Source organism: Vicia villosa, linkage group LG7 (assembly GCF_029867415.1).
Source record: "Vicia villosa cultivar HV-30 ecotype Madison, WI linkage group LG7, Vvil1.0, whole genome shotgun sequence".
Lineage (NCBI taxonomy): Eukaryota > Viridiplantae > Streptophyta > Magnoliopsida > Fabales > Fabaceae > Vicia > Vicia villosa.
In genome coordinates, this window is record NC_081186.1 from 95794402 (window position 1) to 95815566 (window position 21165).

General features: G+C 30.9%; 2 protein-coding genes across 2 annotated transcripts; both read left to right on the plus strand.

The window, feature by feature from the left end:
* The first annotated feature begins 1702 nt into the window (after nt 1-1702).
* LOC131619765 (UPF0481 protein At3g47200-like) lies at nt 1703-8540 on the plus strand. Its single transcript, XM_058890831.1, has 4 exons — nt 1703-2275; nt 2370-2583; nt 4580-5146; nt 8146-8540. Exons 1-4 carry the CDS (start codon nt 1706-1708, stop codon nt 8538-8540), a joined length of 1746 nt encoding a protein of 581 aa, XP_058746814.1. The 5' UTR covers nt 1703-1705.
* Nucleotides 8541-17521: 8981 nt separating this feature from the next.
* Nucleotides 17522-18997, plus strand: LOC131617887 (UPF0481 protein At3g47200-like). Its single transcript, XM_058889157.1, has 2 exons — nt 17522-18041; nt 18204-18997. The coding sequence occupies exons 1-2, from the start codon at nt 17544-17546 to the stop codon at nt 18981-18983; spliced, it is 1278 nt and encodes a 425-aa protein (XP_058745140.1). The 5' UTR covers nt 17522-17543; the 3' UTR covers nt 18984-18997.
* Nucleotides 18998-21165: the final 2168 nt, after the last annotated feature.

The following is a 21165-nucleotide window of genomic DNA, read 5'->3' on the forward strand; positions in this document are numbered from 1 at the left end:
TATTTTAGCTAGGTTGACGGATGATACCCGTGGAGGACCTATGTAGATTTATTTCGTTATAATTGTATCATTTGTATTATTTGTATATTTGTATATTTTGTACGAACCTCTTTTGTACAAACATCTTTTTTATTGCGTCATATTTTTGGTTAGTATATGTTTCAAGTAGATAAACAAAATAACATCAATAACAAACAAACATAGTTAACAAACATCAGATGACAAACAACAAGCATAAAAAGTACTCCGAAACATGAAAACGTAGGCACTAACGTATGGCTCTGGGCGAATCAGACACTTCCTTATGTCGCCCACGGATCTTTGGATCTGCACATCCAATTCGATCAGACCTTTAGTTACATGGCCTTCACATCTTCATCATTCTTCAACTCGATTAAGTTGTAATTCACCCTTCCATTTGTATCAATCTAGTCCTCCCGAAACTCGATCTTTGTCACCCTTCTGTTATCGGAATCAGGCAGCAAATTGTTCAACTTTTCTTTCAAGGTGGCAAAGGATTCGGCGTCATCTGGAATCTTGGTTTCAACAGCAGGCTTGCGGCCATTGAAATACACAAATACTTTAATCAAATACTGAGGAAGAGGCATTTTGTTGAGATATGTTATCCAATAATCCTAACACCCTTATTTATACAAATGATGGTGCATTCTCGACCATACAAATGTGCCGGTGCAATCAGGACCCTCCAAAAATATCGGCAAAATCTCAACCGTTAAAAAAACCAAAAATTGAAACATATCAGAAATTTTAATTATAATGAAATTTCCAGTACTCTCTAAAAATTTGAAATTTACGGCATACCGGATATTTTAAATTAACTACAATTTTCGGTATGATGTACCAGAAATTTCTTTACAATTGGAAATTCCGGTATGTTGTACCGAAAATTTAACATTGCATACCTGAAATTTCTTCCGGAAATTCTTTGTATCTTAACGTTTTCAGCAAGAGTAAAATTGGATTAAAAAATATGGAAGGTGCCATGTATAATTTTGGGATGACATGTCTCCTATTTTTCCTTTTAAATTTGTTTCCATTTTTCTCAAAAAAAAAAAGAATTTTTTTTAATTGATAACAAGTTAAATTTCAACTCGAAGACAACAAATAATGCAATAATAGTAATAAAATTCATTATGCATGAGTCCACATATTATCAAAGAAATTTTGAGTTCATCAATCCATTAGTATGAAAAGTTGTTTTTTTTGCTTTCCGAATTTCATTTTAAAATCGTCCTAGATTTCAAGTTTTTTTGTTTCAGTCTTCATATTGGTCCAATAATATAATAAATGAAATGCCTGGCCACAGACTTTGATATTCTTTTCTTCAGACAAATCACAACAACCAGGGTACTGCAACAAGTTTGCAAGTAAGGAATTATAAAATAGTAAAATGTGCGATTACTATATATTTCTTTACATAAAGTTTTTTAATGTTGGTAAAAAGAAGATTCCAATTAGGCATTGATAGTCCTACTCTTACGGTTTATGACCTGAATATTTTATTTTTGCTTTCAAATGCACTAAAGATAAGATTCTAAATATATAATATATTTTTTTCTCACATCATTGTAGTATACATTAACAATTTATTCTTTCATTTTATTAACTAAAGTCACTCCTAGCTAGTATATATCTATGATGAGTAATTAATTTACATAACACTAGCCATATACATGAATTAGAGATGAATTGGATTAATCAAATCAACAACGAGATAAAGTGCATTGCTCCTTCAATATATGATGGGATGGAACAATGGACGAAGCATTCAATTTACAAAATTCCCTCAATAGTAACCAATCCAAACAGAAAAGCCTACAAACCACAAGCGATTTCATTTGGTCCTTATCATTATGGAGAGGAACATTTAATGGCTATGGAAGAACACAAACATAGAGCACTTGTTCATTTCTTAAAGAGATGTGAAAAGCCCATTGAGTTTGTATTCCAAGCAATGGAACAAGTGGTTCAAGAGTTGAGAGACTCGTACAAGCCACTTGATCCAATTTGGATATTGGACACACCAAAGTTTATTCAAATGATGATTCTTGATGGTTGTTTTACCTTGGAGATTTTGAGAGCTAATCATAATCATTGTGTTGTAGATGACTATGCAGAGAATGATCCTATCTTTAGTGAACATGGGAGGTTTTATATCTTGCCATATATCAAGCGTGACATGCTTATGCTTGAGAATCAAATTCCTATGACTTTTCTACGTACGTTGATTCAACTTGAAATTAGAACGGAACAGGTAATTAATTATCAATTTTTAGTATATATGTTGTTTTTTATTTTATTTTTATTTTGATTGATTTTTATTCGATCGAAAACATGAATCATTACAGGAATATGATCATGAGTTATTAAACGAGAAAATCGTGAAATTATTAAACCCTAGGACACCTTTAATTCAAAGCTTGGGAAAATGCATGCATATATTGGATGTGTATAGAAAAAGCCTAATTCAACAAGGACCAAGTCACCCAACACGCATGCCTAAAGAAACAAAAAGAAACTGGTTAACTTTGGAAGCAGGAGAAGAGATTCACTACGCCAAATTTAATCTTTAACAGCACCCCTACTAAAGCGCTTCTAGTAAAAAGCGCTCTTATAGGTTGCACTAAAAACAAAATAAAAAAACACGCTAAAAAAGCGCTCTTAAAGGGGGGGGGGGGTATGAGAGCGCTTCTGAAAAGCGCTGTGGTAGGGGGGGTGTATGAGAGCGCTTTTGAAAAGCGCTTTGGTAAGGGGGGGGGGTATGAGAGCGCTTTTCAAAGTGCTGCTATAGGGGGGTTTAATGAGAGCGCTTTTTGCTAAAAAGCGCTGGTATAGACCAGGCTATGAGAGCGCTTTTCAGAAGCGCTTTAGTAGCCTTTATTAGTAAAAGTTAAAAACAAAAACACGCTTTCACTTTCTCACTTTCTCTCTTTCGTTTTCTTTTTATTACTGTTTCTCACTTTCTCTGCAACCGAAAAACCCTCCGTCGTCGCCAGCCACAGCCACCACCGTTCGTCCCTCCGTCGCCAGCCACCACCGTTCGTCCCTCCGTCGCCAGCCACCACCGTTCGTCCCTCCGTCGCCAGCCACCACGAGCAACCTCCGCCGTTCTTCTTCCTTTCAGATCCAAAACACACGAGTTTATGGTGAGTTGAGGTTCGTGTTGTTGCTGAGTTCGGTTTCGATTCTGAATCTACAAACCAAAACCGGGTGAGACCTTTCTGAGTTTATTTCTTATTCTCTCTTCCTCTCTCAAATTTCTGAAGGGTTTGTTTGATTAGGAAAGTGATGAACAAATGTTTGGGTTTGATGAATGTTTGTCTGGTTATGTTTGATGATGATTTGTGAATGGTTTTGTTTCTGATGAATGGTTATGTATGAGAAAGATGAACAATTAGGGTTTTGGTTAGTGTTTGCGGCTGTGTATTGTGATTGTTGTTGGATGAATATGAACAATGTATTTACAGTTTCTGGAGAGGTTTTTCGAAGATGATGAACAGAATTTTTTTTAGGGTTTTTGGTTGTTGGCTCTACGGCTCTACGGCTGATTTTTTTTTAGGGTTTTTGGTTGTTGGCTCAATTGACTTGTTCTTTTATCAAAAACTATTTTTATGTGCATGTGGTTGTTAATTGATTTCTTATAAATTGGTTTCTGTTCTGGTATAGCACTATTTTTATTAACTATTTTGTCTTTTGTTCGGAGATGAGGAAATTTTTGGTTGATAGAGAAAATATTGAGAATGTGAATGTTGTGTAAATAATCACGTTTTTCTATTGTAGGTTGAGCTTCAAACAGTGGATGGACTGGTAAAGGATAGAACACAATGTGCCCCTGCCGATTATGTTCCACAGAATAAGAATCAAGTAATGTACCCCGAAGCTAAGTCTTCTGTGGCAGGATCGTTCGGGGTACAGTTATTTGATTCATATTCTGTGACACAATACAACATAGCTCAGGTGACTACTGGTTCTCCACTAAAGCATCAATACAACATAGCTCCAGATAATACAGGAAGCGTACATTGGTTGCATAAGAACTCGGAAGTTGTTTCCCATTTAGTTGTTTTGGTTTAGAAATATGTGAATTGGTTTAGTTGTTTTGGTTTATAAATATGTATATATGTATTTTGATTTACATTAATGGTATATAATATAATACTTTTTTGTATATAATCGATATCGATTATAATGGTATTTATCGATTTGAAATGATAAATTATAGGTTCATGAAAAAATACTGCCAAAAAATAGTAAATTACAGGTTCTAAAATATTGCTGCCAAAAGTGCAGGTTTAGAAATAATAAAAAGCATAAAAAAAAAAAACGCAACATACGAAAGCGCTTTTGAAAAAAGCGCTCTTATAGGGGTGCCTACCAGAGCGCTTTTTCTTGAAAAGCGCTCTTAAAGGGGGGCCTACAAGAGCGCTTTTTCCAGAAAAGCGCTCTTATAGGGGGGCCTACCAGAGCGCTTTTAAAAGCGCTTTCGTAGCCTATGCCAGCGCTGGCTTTGGCAGCGCTTTAAAGCGCTGTTAAAGGCCAAAAAAAGCGCTTTTAAAAGCCTTGCGCGTTGTAGTGATTATTCGATCAGCGGTAGAGCTTCACGAAGCAGGAATCCGCTTTAGGAAAAGCAAAACATTAAGTCTAAGAGATGTATCATTCGATCGAGGTGTTCTTAGGCTTCCGATTTTGGTTGTAGATGACACCACTGAATACATGCTTCTTAATCTCATTGCCTTCGAGCGTCTTCATGTTGGAGCAGGTAACGAGATAACATCGTTTATATTCTTTATGGACACCATGGTTGACAATGCCGCGGATGTTGCAATTCTTAACCGGAAAGGGATCATTATCAATGCTCTTGGAAGTGATAAAATTGTTTCGAGATTGTTTAACTCGTTGTCGAGGGATATTGCGGTGGATCGACATGGAGTACTTGAGGTGGCGAGGACGAGTATGAGTGGATTTTGCAAGAAACCATGGAATAGATGGCGTGCTAATCTCATTCATACTTATTTTAGAAACCCTTGGGCTATTGTTTCTCTTATTGCTGGCATTTTTCTTTTTGTATTGACAACTATTCAAACTATATACTCCGTCAAAAAATCTTATGAAAACTCAGGTCAAAGTAACTCAACAACTATTTTACCAGTTACTCCAAGGCCTCGTCATCTTCTATAATTGTTAATCACCCTATGTTTTCTCTCCTTTGATTTTTATATTTGTGTAATTTGTTTTTATTTAATTTCAATATTGGTTTGAATATTTTAATGAAATTGTTGTTTGATTTGTCATTGTGACTTTATTTAAATCTTGTATTCACTAGTTATTTTGATTGACATGTGAGTTTTGTTTCATCTCGTTTACGCTATCCACCTTATTTTATGTGCTCAATTTGAGTTCGACATCATTTTGAAAAAAAATATAATTAATTGTGTCTATTTAAATGATAAAATAAATATTTTTTATTATTTAATAATAGTACTTAGTTAAATAATAAAGTGAATAGAAATAACACACATAATTTTATTCTACCAAAAAACTATCAAATAAAAAAAATTTAAAAAATAAAATATTATAAAAATGACACTTATAATGAAATTGAAGGTGTATTTATTAGAGAATTCTAAAATGACAAACTAGATGGGAAGGACTTTGAGATGATACAAATGTGCGATAAAACCATTATTAAAGATAACTTAAAATATGTGATTAGTCAAAATTCGTTCCAAGCATTAAGGAAAGTTGCGGTATTCTTCTTCAAATCAAATATTATTTGAATGAAGATTGGAAAGTCAACATCAATCACATCCATATAGAAGTCAATCAATGCGCTGACGCCATGCCAAATAAGAGCTTGCACCATGACATTGACTTGCAGATTTATCATGATTATTGAAATGATCTTGCTAAATTTTTCGTTAAGGATGCATCTGAAACCTAAGCCCCCAGGGTTTGTAGCTATTTAACCTTTTCTTGCTTTGAACTTAGACCCTCTTTTCTTAAAAAAAAACTATTTATTACTTTTGAGAACCTCATTAACTAATAAATAGTTAATCATTAGTTACATTTGGAATTATTAGTAATTTTTTAAATGAGGAAGCTTTTTCTGGAAGTTGTTAGATTTTTAGTTGTCTTAAAGATCAATCTTCATCTCACCCCTTGGTTGCTTTGGAAAAGAGGAGAAGTGTGAGGTACTTGCACACACTCTGACACACAAGTTAATACTCATCAAAGATGAGAAGTATAAACTTTTAAGGTTTAATATCTTTTTTCATCTCATATCTATTAGTTGGGGTTCATATTGGTACCTCACCTCAGCTTTACTAATTGTTTCAAATTTATCATTCTTATCCATTTTTCATAAATGTTCTTTTTCCTTTTTAAAAAATTCTGATAATTATGGAGAAGATAGTAACAATTACGAATCCAGAGTCTATTAATCTTTATTCGAAGAAGCAATTGGCATTGGTGTGGAAACTTGGCTTTGCTTAGAAGGGCAATAACAATTAAGTATTTCGAAAAGAAATTTTAGGGATGTTCATGTTAGATTTATTTATATTTTATGGGCTACAATCAATTGTTTTTTAGTTTGTGAAAACGGGTTAATCATGATTCTGATAGGGTACATAAGTAGGCTCCTTTATTTGTTAAGTGATCTTTTTTAATTAAAGCCTGAGTATTTGAAACTTGATTGGTGTGGGCAAAAGTGTGGGCTTTTAACCCTTGGCCCATAATGGGTAGGGACTAGGGTTATATATATTATTTGGCTAGGTCTTCTCTGTAATCACGAAATCAGAAACACAACTGACGCCACAACTTACCCCATTGAGAGTTGTAAACGGAAATGTGAGATACAGAGGAAGATCCGATCATTCATCTTATCAGGAATCTTACAATTATGTTTCTCCGTCAATGGATTGATTTAGAATTGTGACGCAACGTTTACGTTTGAGTCGGCATGGCATGATTTGTTTCCAGCGACATATGTTCATTCTCCTTTAAAATTTTAGGATTGGAGCGGTTCAAATATTTCTGTTCCAAAATTTCAGTTTCAAAATTTTCGTTCCAAAATTTACGTTAACTTTTAAGTCAACCATAAACTATATATAGAGGAGGGATCAAATTACACCCGAAGAGTTACACCACGAGTTACACTCGTTCAATAACTACATCTCGAATTAATATTTTTTAAATTCAACCGTTGGATTGAAACATAATATCATATAGATCATACCTATATATATATATATATATATATAATTGTTACATCACCAAATTTGTATTTTTCAAACTTTATGATTCTGGATATTTCATTGAATAAATAGTACTCCCTCCGGCCTGAATTATAAGCAAATATTCTCTTTTTAGATTCATTGAGTAATGAATGTATCTGGTCTACATAAAAGACCAGATACATTCATTACTCAATGAATCTAAAAAGAGAATATTTGCTTATAATTAAGGCCAGAGGGAGTAGTTTATATGAATTTGTGATATATTTGTTTTTGTTAAATATTCTAAAATATTAAATAATATCCCTTTTATTGAAGTTGACACTGTGGAAGGCAAAATTTATTGAGAATTCTATATAATTCAGTTCATGATATTTTTTGGTAAGAGAAATTTGATTCCTATACAAGAACTTCTATAAATTATTGTATGTGATCACCACCAAAGTGAGATCACTCTCTTTGTAGTTTGAGAAATGGTTTTAAGTCGTTACTGTGATTGATTTTCCAAAGGAAAAAAATTTATGTAAAGGTTTGTGATTAATTAAGGATATAAGGTGCTTTGGTCTAAGGGATTTATTTCCCCAAAGGTGATAAATTTCTAAATTTAACGTATGCTCATTGAGTAGATTATTCTTAAAATTTATGGATGGAGTTGTTGGAGGTGTTTTAGCTTAGAGAATTTATCTACCCAAAGGAAATAGATTTTTGAACATAATGTATGCTCATTGAGTAACTCATCTAAGGTTCTGACCCTTGTTGTAACATGGGTTTACGCATTCCACCCAAAGGGGATTGCGTGATAATGTTGGCCTATTTGTGATAACTTATGTTCATTAAAGCTATATCTTGCCTTTATTATTTGTTCTAATGCATTCTTGTTTTGTCTCAATAGTGACCTTCTCTATGAACAATTGTTCTGCGTCTATTAAGATCTTGAATGGGTCTAATTTTAAGAAATGGAAGAAAGACTTAGAGTTTTCATTAGGGATTGCTGATCTTGACATGGCATTGCATGAAACCAAACATGTGATCAATGATCAGAGTACACCTGAAGAGAAAGAAAAATTAGCTAAGTGGGAGAGGAGTGATCGACTTAGCTCGTGTGCCATGAAGAGGACCATTTCTGAACATGTGATAAGTGGATTGCCTGAGAAAGAGAATGCTAAAGAATATCTTGCTGCTATTAGAAAGAGGTTTCAGGTATCTGATAATGTTGAATCTGGATATTTACTGAAACAACTCACGGACATGTCTAAACCAAACGGAAAACCCATGACATTGACCTGAATGAGAATTTCATTGTGTCTCATGCCTTAAATTGCCTACAAGCTGAATTCACTCAAATCAAAACTTCCCATAATACCTTTGGTGATAAGTGGATCTTAAATAACCTTATTACCAAGTGTGTAGATGAAGAAGAGAAACTCAAAAAGGAAAGAAGTGACTTAGCCATATTGATTGTTCATGCTAAACCCCATTCTAGTAGGAATTCTTGGAAAAATAAGAAAATCCCTCGTAGTGATTCTCAGATATCCTGACTTTAAGAAACCAGATAATCGTCAACACCATAACATAGGAGGTCCTAAGCCGGTTGCTTTTAAGAAATCCTTTTGGTGTAAGGAAAATGGGCATAAGAAAACTGATTTTCATGCTTTTAAAGCTTGGTTAGACAACAAGAATAGATCTAGAGGTAATCATTTAGCTTTGGTTTGTTTTGAGTCTAACTTAGTTGATGTTTCAGTTAATTCTTGGTGGCTTGATAGTGGTTCTATAACCCACATTACTGTGTCTTTCCAGGGGTTCAGAAACCAACGGAGACCAAATCTGAGGGAAAGCAAGCTTAGGGTAGGAAATGATCTTGAAGTAACTGTGGAGCTAGTGGGAGATGTTAGCTTAGTTTTAGGAACTGGTTTTGAACTTGTTTTGAAAGATACATTTTATGTACCTTCATTTAGGAGAAATTTGATTTCAGTATCTTGTTTGGATAAGTTTGGATTTCAATTTACCTTTTATTATGGAAAAATAAATTTGATGTTGAATTCTCAAATTATTGGTAATGGTGTCTTGTTGGATGGTTTGTATAAGTTGTCTTTGGATTGTGATAATATTTCCTCATCCTTGAATGTTGAGAGCTCCATTGCGAAAAGGTCCAAAATTAGATAAAAATCCTCTTTGTTGTGGCACAAGCGTTTAGGCCATATCTCTAAAGAAAGAGTTGAAAGGTTAATTAGATATGATATCTTACCTTCCTTAGATTTCAATGATTTAGGGACTTGTGTGGATTGTATTAGAGGTAAATTTACTAAGACCAATAAGAAAGGTTCAACTAGAAGTTCAGACCTTTTAGAAATTATTCATGCAGATATTAGTGGCCCCCTTTCTCCTACTATTTACGGTAATAAATATTTTATCACTTTTATTGATGATTTTTCATGGTATGGCTATCTTTACTTGATTAAATAAAAATCATAAGCACTTGAAAAGTTCAAAATCTTTAAAATCGAGGTTGAAAAGCAACTAGGAAAGGTGATAAAAGTGGTACGTTTTGACTGTGGTGGAGAGTATTATGGTAGATATGATTATATTGGACAACATATGGGGCCTTTTGCAAAATACTTGCAAGATTGTGGAATTGTTCCACAATACACCATGCTTGGTACTCCTGAACAAAACGGTGTAGCCGAAAGGCAAAACTGCACTCTTAAGGATATGACGAGAAGCATGATGAGTAGATGTAATTTACCAGAATTTTTGTGGGGTGATGCTTTGAAAACAACCCTCTATATACTGAACAGTGTTCCTAGTAAATTAGTTCCCAAAACACCTTTTGAGCTTTGGACAGGTAGAAAACCCAGTCTGAACCATTTGCGTGTCTGGGGTTGTACTACGGAGGTTAAAATATACAATCCCTTTGAGATAAAGCTTAACCCCAAAACTAGTGGTTGTTTCTTTATTGGATATCCAGATCGAGCCAAAGGATACAGGTTCTTCTTTATTGGATTTCGTAGTTTATCTTAGTGAGGATGCTTATGATGTTGGTATTGTTATTGATCCTAAAAATTATCTAGAAGATATTACTTGTTATCAATCTAGCATGTGGACAGATGCAATGCATGATGAAATGAAATCCATGGTAAATAATGATGTCTGGGCACTAGTGGAGTTACCAAGCAATTGTAAGGCGATTGGTTGCAAGTGGATATTCAAAACTAAGAAGGACTCAAAAGGTGAAATATAGAGGTTTAAGGCGAGACTTGTGGCTAAGGGCTTCACACAAAAAGAGGGAATTGATTTTAATGAAACTTTTTCTCCTGTTTCCACTAAAGACTCTTTTAGAATAAGTATGGCTCTGCTTGTAGCACATTTTGACTTGGAGTTGCATCATATGGATGTTAAGGCTACTTTTCTGAATAGTGGTCTTAATGAGGAGGTGTACATGCAGCAGCCTGAGGGTTTTGTGACAAGTGGTAATGAGAATTTGGTTTGTAAATTGAGAAAATCCATTTATGGTTTGAAACAGGCTTCTAGACAATGGTACTTGAAATTTGATGAAGTGGTGACTTCCTTGGGTTTTGAATAAAATAAAGTTGATCAATTCATCTATCTTAAGGTCAATGGGAGCAAATTCATCTTTCTTGTGTTATATGCTGATGATATTTTACTTGCTAGTAGTGATCTTAATCTACTTCATGAGACCAAACTTATGTTAACCAAGTACTTTGATATGAAAGATCTTGGTGAGGCATCCTTTGTGTTGGGAATTAAAATACACAGAGACAGATCACGTGGTGTACTTGGCTTGTCCCAGAAAGCTTATATCGATAGATTCTTAGAGAGGTTTAATATGCTGAACTGTAAGCCAGGGGATGTTCCCGTCACTAAAGGTGACAAATTCAATAAAGATCAATGTCCTAAAAATGAGATCGAGCGGGCAAAAATGAAAGGGAAACCTTTTGACAGTGCATTGGGAAGCTTGATGTATGCTCAAGTGTGCACTAGGCCTGACATTGCTTTTATAGTGGGCGTCTTGGGACGATATCAGTCCAATATTGGGAATGATCATTGGATTGTTGCTAAGAAAGTGATGAGATATTTGCATAGAACTAAAGAGTACATGCTTTTTTTAGGAGAGTTGACAACTTGGAAATAGTTGGGTATACTGACTCTGATATTGCTGGATGTGTTGATGATAGGAAATCTACTTCTGGTTAAATTTTCATGCTAGCTGGAGTTGCGATATCTTAGAAGAGTAAAAAGTAAACTTTTGTTGCCTCTTCTACCATGCAGACATAGTTTGTTGCTTGTTATGCTGCTACCACTCATGCTATTTGGTTGAGAAATTTAGTGTCTGGACTTCGCATTGTTGATTCCATTGATAAGCCACTAAAACTTTTTGTGATAATAGTGCAGTTGTGTTCTATTCCAAGAATAATAAAACTTCTAGCGGTTTTAAGCATTTGGAATTGAAATATTTAACAGTTAGAGATCTTGTGAAGAAAAATGACATTGTTGTTGAGTACATTGGTATTAATTTCATGCTAGCTGATCCTCTAACCAAGGGACTTAGGCCCATTGTGTTCAAAAACCATGTTGAGATCATGGGTATAGTGAGTTCTTTTTATGTGCTTGGTTCGTGGGAGTTTATTCTTTATGTTATTTTCTTAGTTTGTTGTTTTTATTTTGGACACTTTAAGTGTCAGATTGTCAAAGTACTTTCTATTTTGAGCAACTGAGATTGCAATGAATATTATTATTATTATTGTTTTTCATTTCTTATTTATATGTCAATTGTTAAAATTGGGACTCAGTGTCATTGGGACCACTATACCTATGGTCGACACTAGTTTGGAGTTGAGGTATGATTTTAAGCTCGGTGTTGTCAGGACCACTGTGCCGGTGGTCAATACCATATTGGAGCAGAGGCATCATGGTTTATATAACCATGCAATTTCTTTGGCTTTAATATATTTGAGAGAAATTGTTAAGGAATAACAAAGAAAATAGCAGTTGGCTGTTAGATCACATGGGCATGTTATTTTCTTGCCACACTCCACACTGATGACTAGTTGACGGGGTCTGTAGTATCTGTAACCATGGAAGGTTTTATGTCAATGAAGAATATAAATTGCCATGATTCAATACAGCTTGATTTTTGCTGGATGGAGTCATATTCAGATCCTGCACCTGGAATCATGCATTTCCTTAAAATGTGGCCGAATTTTAAGGAATTAGTCATTAATCCGAGAGTCATTTTAAAATGTATTTTTAAAATTAAAATCACACAATTGATTTTGCTCAAGTGGGAGAATGTTAGATTTATTTATATTTTATGGGCTACAATCAATTACTATTTAGCTTGTGAAACCGTGTTAATCATGATTCTGATGGGGGTGTATAAAGTATAAGTAGGCTCCTTTATTGGTTAAGTGATCTTTTTAATTAAAGTCTGAGTATCTAAAACCTGATTGGTGTGGGCAAAAGTGTGGGCTTTTAACCCTAGGCCCATAATGGATAGGGACTAGGGTTATATATATTATTTGGTTAGGTTCTCTCTGTAATCACGAAATCAGAAACATAATTGACGGCTCCACAACCTGCCCCATTGAGAGTTGTGAAAGGGAGTGTGAGATACAGAGGAAGATCTGGTCATTCATCTTTTCAGGGATCTAATCAAGGTGACAATAATGACAATCTTTATTCCCAATTTATGTCTAGAACAAGTAAGTATTGGTGTTCTAATTTCATATAATTGATCCACAAAATTATTCCGCTTACTGTCCACACTATAAGGTATGATTTATCTTCTAATTTTTCAATTTTAATTTGGCACTGAGTAATATTCTCGTAAATTCTAGCATGGAATTAAATAAATGTGACTATTTTGCTTGGTATTATGAAGAAGTGAAAGATGATAAAGATATATTTATCATAAAAAAAAAGTTTGAAAATTTTAGCAAAATAATAAATCAAAATCAAATTGCATACCGACTACAATTACTTACTTAGAGGGTAGTCACATTCATTCTATATTTCAAATTTCTAACTTGAAGTTATATCTGCGAGAGAGTTTTGCAAATTTGTTAAGGACCATTCGCTAAGAAAACAAGATGGTTGCTTAGCTAATATTGAACAAAAATTCTAGACAAATTGTCAAGAAATTTGCTTAATGAATTTAATAAAAGGTCAAAAGCAAGATATTTTCTTTATATTTAAGTAATTAACCCCATACTTATTCTCAATAAAATAACAAGATTGTTGGGAAAATAAAAAATAGAGAAAAATGAGAAACAAAAATGTGAAAATTATTACAACACATAATATATTCTCAAATACTCTCAGATCCAATACACCAACATCTTCCAAAATAAATATTTAACTACTTAAATTACTATAAATATTTAACCAACATCTTCCAAAATAAATATTTAACTACTTAAAGTACTTTTGACTAACACATCTGGTAAAAAAGTTTATATATATATATATATATATATATATATATATATATATATATATATATATATATATATATATATATATATATATATATATATATATATATATATATATATATATATATATGGGACGACTCAAGTGAGAATACTTGGTTAATGTGAGAAATGAGAACAATTAATCTTAACCATTAAATTTCGATTCATTGAAATTAATGAACAAGATTGATTTCTCTTTCCATATCCCTCTTTATTAGTAATGTATATAATCTTCAAGAATATTAATTCACATTTATATTTTAAGAAAAAAATATTTAATTTATTGTTTTTTAGAAATAATGAAAATTGATAGAAAATAGTTTTTTTAAAGATGATATATTTTATTTAATAATTAACCTTTGAATAAATATAATCATACTATCACAAATTAAAAAAAAATAATAATATATTCATCCAACAAATTATTTACTGCTAATATAATTATAATTATAAAATTTATTTATATTTTAAAAATAACAATTAATATAATTATGAATGAATAAAAATAAAAATTTTATCTTATATTAATTTGCATATTAATAATATTGTTATATATTTATTATAATCCTTAGTATATTTATATGAATTGTTTTTTTTTATAGAAATACTAAATATTTTCAATCGGATATCATTATTTTAAAAATACAACAATTCAAATATTTCATTTCTTAAAATATAACATATCTTAAATTATAGAAATTATAAATATAAAAAACATTATAAAGAAAAAATCAACAATTACGTTTTTAATTTCTTCAAAAAAAATTTGATTTTTATCTAAACATTACAAATATAATTATATGATAATTAAAATATTATATATAGTTTTTATATAAAAAAAATAATATAATTATATATAAATCATTAACATTAATATTTAATTATATAAACTATTTAATTTTTAAAAACAATGAGAATATTTAACGTTAATGATAATATGTAACGTTAAAAACAATGAGAATATTTAACGTTAATTAGTTTAAAAATTAAATAGTTAATATAATTAATATAAAGGTTAATTATTAAATAAAATATATCATCTTTGAAAAAATATTTTCTATTAATTTTCATTATTTCCAAAAAGCAATAAATTAAATATTTTGTTTCTTAAAATATAAATGTGAATTAATTTTTTTGAAGATTATATACATTACTAATAAAAAGGACTATGGAAAGAGAAATCAATCTTGTTCATTAATTTCAATGAATCAAAATTTAATGGTTAAGATTAATTGTTCTCATTTCTCACATTAACCAAGTGTTCTCACTTGAGTCGTCCCTATATATATATATATATATATATATATATATATATATATATATATATATATATATATGGGGACGACTCAAGTGAGAACACTTGGTTATTATGAGAAATGAGAACAATGAATCACGACCATTAAATTTTGATTTTGTTGATTTTAATGGACTGGATTGGTTTCTCTTTCTATGTTGATTTAAAATAAATACTAAGGATCATAGAAAGAGAAACCAATCCAGTCCATTAAAATCAACAAAATCAAAATTTAATGGTCGTGATTCATTGTTCTCATTTCTCATAATAACCAATTGTTCTCACTTGAGTCGTCCCCTATATATATATATATATATATATATATATATATATATATATATATATATATATATATATATATATATATATATATATATATATATATATAGCATTTGATTCTCTCCTCCATCACTAAACTAAGTGATGTGAGACTTAAATATTTTTTTAATCCTTTATATAGGTTTGAACTCTCTCTTCCTTTACAAAATTAAGCAATGTGAGACAAGTTCTCTTGATGTTTTTCTTTTAAATTTGTTCCATTTATTTCAAAATAAAAAGAAAAGAAAAACATTTTTAATTGATTATAATTTACAAGTTAAATTTCAACTCGAAGACAACAAATTAGGGGCGTTCATATATGACCTAACCAACTCAACAGAAAATCGCAAACCAAACCAAACCAAACTTAAACCGCAAAAAACCGCATTTAATTTAGATTTGTTTGGGTCATCTTTTAACAAAACCACACAGTTCAGTTTGGTTTGCGGTTTGTATTTTGTAAACTGAACCAAATCGAATCATACCGCATTATGTTACAAACTAAATTTTATTTAACTCACATCCAACCCAAACTTAAACCTATTATACCTTATCCTTATGCTTACGAACAATTTTCTTATCCTTACACATATGATTTCAATCCCGATCTTCTCAAATCTCTAATAGCATTATCACGCCTTCTTTGCCACATACAACTTCCCTCTTCTTCTCTAATTTCTACTCTCTTATGTTCTTTCTTTTTCACCTTCTCATTTTTATGCATATGTTCCCTATTTCAGTTTCGTTTTTATCGCACATCTTCTTCTCTAATCTCTTACAGTGTGTTTGTATGAGGTAATTGAAAATTTTAAAGGAATTTAGAATAAATGATTCAATTGAAATCCATTCATTTTTAAATTATTTTGTTTGGATGTAGTATTAAGATAATTCATTGTTAGATTTTTGGGGTCATTTTTTTATAAAATTTAAATTTTTTGGACTAAATTAAAAAATTGAAAAATTAAAAATTTATTTTTGGAGTCAAATTTGTAATTTTTAAAAATATGAGGACTAATTTGCAAAATTGAAGAAATAGTAGTAACAAATACATTCTATGGAGAATGAGAGGAATTTCAAATTCTTTGGTTTTTGGTGTCATTTCAAAATGATTAAATTTAACTTAGATAAAATACTACATAAATTTCCATCAATTTAACAATTCTTTATTTTTGTATCCAAACGATAAATTTTGTGCAAATCATTTTAAATTTCCTTAAAACATTATATTACCTCATTAAAATGCTTCATCCAAACGCACTCTTAACTTTTTGTTTTTTCTTTTTCATCTTCACTAATATCTTGTCTCTTCTATTTTTTTTGTTTCATTATAATAAATTTTATATAATTTTATGTTATTACTTTATGTTTATTATTTCACTTTTGTCTAATTTAATTTTTACAAATTAAATGAAAAGTTGTTGTCAAAATATGACGAGTTTTGTTGTTATTTGATAATGTATGAATGTCTAAATACAAAGTTATGTTGTCATCAATAAAATATTTATAAAAAACGAATCAATCCAACCAAATCAAATTAGTTTAGTTTGATTTGGTTTTTTTCTAAAAGCCAATAAAATCAAACTAAACCGCACGATTTTTTCTCTTGCGGTTTAGATGATTTTTTTCCGTCAAAATCACACCGTAAACACCCCTACAACAAATAATGCAATAATAGTAACAAAATTAATTATGCATGAATCCACATATTCTCTAAGAAATTTTGAATTAATTAATCCATTAGCATGAGAAGCTGTTTCTTTGCTTTCCGCATTTCATTTAAAATCGTCTTAGATTTCAAGCTTTTTTGCTTCCGTGTTCAGATTGGTCCAATATTATACTAAATGAAATGCCTTGTAACAGAATTTGATATTCTTTTCTCCAGACAAATCACAACATGTTTTCAAGTAAGGAATTATGATATAGGAAAATGTGCGATTAATATATATTTCTTTACATAAAGTTTTTTAATTTTGGTAAAAATAAGATTCCAATTATACGTTCATAGTCATACTCTTACGGCTTATGAAGTGAATATTTTGCTTTTGCTTTCAAATGCACATTGTAAAAATCTATGATGACTGATTAATTAATTTTCATAACATTAACCATATACATGAATTAGAGATGAGTTGGATTGATCAAATCAACAACGAGATAAAGAGCAATGCTCCTTCAATATATGATGAGATGGAACAATGGAAGAAGCATTCAATTTACAAAATACCCTCAGTAGTAACCAATCTAAACAAAAAAGCCTACAAACCACAAGCAGTTTCATTTGGTCCTTATCATTATGGAGAGGAACATTTAATGGCTATGGAAGTACATAAGCATAGGGCACTTGTTCATTTCTTAAAGAGATGTGAAAAGCCCATCGAGTTGGTATTCCAAGAGATGGAACAAGTGGTCCAAGAGTTGAGAGACTCATACAAGCCACTTGATCCAATTTGGATATTGGACACACCAAAGTTTATTCAAATGATGATTCTTGATGGTTGTTTTACTTTGGAGATTTTGAGAGCTAATGATCGTGTTGCAGATTATGCAGAGAATGATCCAATCTTTAGTGAACATGGGAAGTTTTATATTTTACCATATATCAAGCGGGACATGCTTATGCTAGAGAATCAAATTTCTATGACTGTTCTACTTACCTTGATTCAACACGAAACTAGACTGGAGCAGGTAACTAATTATAAATTTTCAATATATATATATATATATATATATATATATATATATATATATATATATATATATATATATATATATATATAGAATTTTTTTAGTTTTTGTTATTCTTATTTTGACTGATTTTTATTTGGTCGAAAACATGAATCATTACAGGAATATGATCATGAGTTATTAAACCAGAAAATCGTGAAATTATTAAATCCTAGGACACATTTAATTCAAAGCTTAGGAAAATGCTTGCATATATTGGATGTGTATAGAAAAAGCCTAATTCAAGAAGAACCAAGTCATCCAACAACACACGTGCCTGAAGACATAGATGCAGGAGAAGAGATTATTCGATCAGCGGTAGAGCTTCACGAAGCAGGAATCCACTTCAAGAAAAGTAAAACATTGAGTCTGAAAGACATATCATTCGATCGAGGTGTTCTTAGACTTCCGACTTTGGTTGTAGATGACACCACTGAATACATGCTTCTTAATATCATCGCCTTCGAGCGTCTTCATGTTGGTGCAGGTAACGAGATAACATCGTTCACATATTTTATGGATACTATGGTTGACAATGCCATGGATGTTGCAATTCTTAACCGGAAAGGGATCATTATCAATGGTCTTGGAAGTGATAAAGTTGTTTCCAAATTGTTTAACTCGTTGTCGAGGGATATAGCAGTGGATCGACATGGAGTGCTTGATGTGGTGAGGACGAATATGAGTAAATATTGCAGGAAACCATGGAATAGATGGCATTCAAATCTTATTCATACTTATTTTAGAAATCCTTGGGCTATTGTTTCTCTTATTGCCGGCATTCTTCTTTTTGTATTGACTACAGTTCAAACAATATACTCTGTCAAACAATCTTATCAAAGCCCAGACCAAAGTAACTCAACTATTTCACACAATACTCCAAGGCCTCGCCGTCTTCCATAATTATTAATCACCCTATGCAGTTACTTATTTTCTCCTTTGATTTTTATATTTGTGTAATTTGTTTTTATTTGAATATTGGCTTGAATATTTTATGAAATTGTGGCTTGATTTGTTATTCTGATTTTATTTAAATATTGTATTCACTAGTTATTTTGATTGACATGTAAGTTTTGTTTCATCATGTTTACTCTATGGTCTTATTTTATGGGTTCAATTTGATTTGGACATGATTTTGAAAAAAAAAAATAATTAATGTTTTTATTTAAATGATAAAATAAATATTTTTATTATTTAATAATAGTACTTAGTTAAATAATAAAGTGAATTGAAATAACACACATAATTTTATTCTACTAAAAGTCTATTAAATAAAAAAAATTTAAAAATAAAATATTATTAAAATGACACTTATAATGAAATTGAAGGAGTTATTATTAGAGAATTTTAAAATGAAAAACTAGAATGGGAAGGACTTTGAGATGATACAGATGTGAGATAAAACCATTGTTAAAGATATCTTGAAAGAAGTGATTAGTCAAAATTCATTCCAAACATTAAGGAAGGTTGCAGTATTCTTCTTCAAATCAAATATTATTTTAATGAAGATTGGAAAGTCAACATCAAACACATTCATAGAGAACCCAACCAATGCGCTGACGCCATGACAAATAAGAGCTTGCACTATGACATTGGCTTGCCGATTTATCATGATTATCGAAATGATCTCGCTAAATTTCTCGCTAGGGATGCATCTAGAATCTAAGCCCCCAGGGTTGTAGCTGTTTAACCTTTTCTTTCTTTGGGCTTAGGCCCTCTTTTCTTCAACAAAAAACTACCCCAACAAAAAACTATTTATTACTTTTGGAAACCCCATAAACTAATATATAGTTAATCATTAATTACATTTGGATTTATTAGTAATGTTTTTTAAAGGAGGAAGCTTCTTCTTGAAGTTGTTAGATTTTTAATTGTCTTGAAGATCAATCTCAGTCTCGTCCCTTGGTTGCTTTGGAAAAGAGGATAAGTGTGGGGTACTTACACACTTTGACGCTTAAGTTAATATAGTCATCAAAGATGAGAAGTATAAACTTTTAAGGTTTAATGTCTTTGTTTATTTCGTCTTCATTGGTTGGGGTTCATATTAGTACCTCAGCTTTATTATTTGTTTCAAGTTTATCATTCTTATCCATTTTTCATAAATGTTCTTTTTCTTTTTTAAAAAAATTCGGGTAATTATGGAGAAGATAGTAACACTTACGAATCAAGGGTTTAATTTTTTTCGAAGAAGCAATTAAGTCCTAGCTATTGATGTGGAAACTTGGCTTTGCTTAGAAGGGCATTAACAATTAAGTATTTTGGAAAGAAATTTTAGGGATGTCCACACTATAAAGTATGATTTATCTTTTAATTTTTCAATTTTAATTTGACACTAAGTAATATTCTTGTAAATTGGGACTAAATAGATGTGACTATTTTACTTGATATTGTGATGAAGTGAAAGATGCAAGGATATATTTATCATGAAGAGAAAACTCGGTTGAAAATTTTAGCAAAAGAAAATCAAAATCAAGTTGCATTCGACTACAATTACTTGGAAGGTAGTCACATTCATTCTATATTTGACATTTCTAACTTGAAGTTATATCAAGGACCATTTAACACTCCATTGAGGACCATTTAACTATTTAAAGTAATACAAATATTTAACTACTTAAAGTATTTTTGACTAATATTTTTGAATCATATATATAACATTTGATTTTCTCTTTCATTACTAAATTAAGCGATGTAAAACTTAAACAATTTTTAATCCTTTATATAACTTTGAACTCCCTCTTCCTTCACAAAACTAAGCAATGTGAGACTTATTATATATATATATATATATATATATATATATATATATATATATATATATATATATATATATATATATATATATATATATATATATATATATATAGGGGACGACTCAAGTGAGAACACTTGGTTATTATGAGAAATGAGAACAAATAGAAAGAGAAATCAATTCAGTCCATTAAAATCAAATTTAATGGTCATGATTCATTGTTCTCATTTCTCATAATAACCAAATGTTCTCACTTGAGTCGTCCCATATATATATATATATATATATATATATATATATATATATATATATATATATATATATATATATATA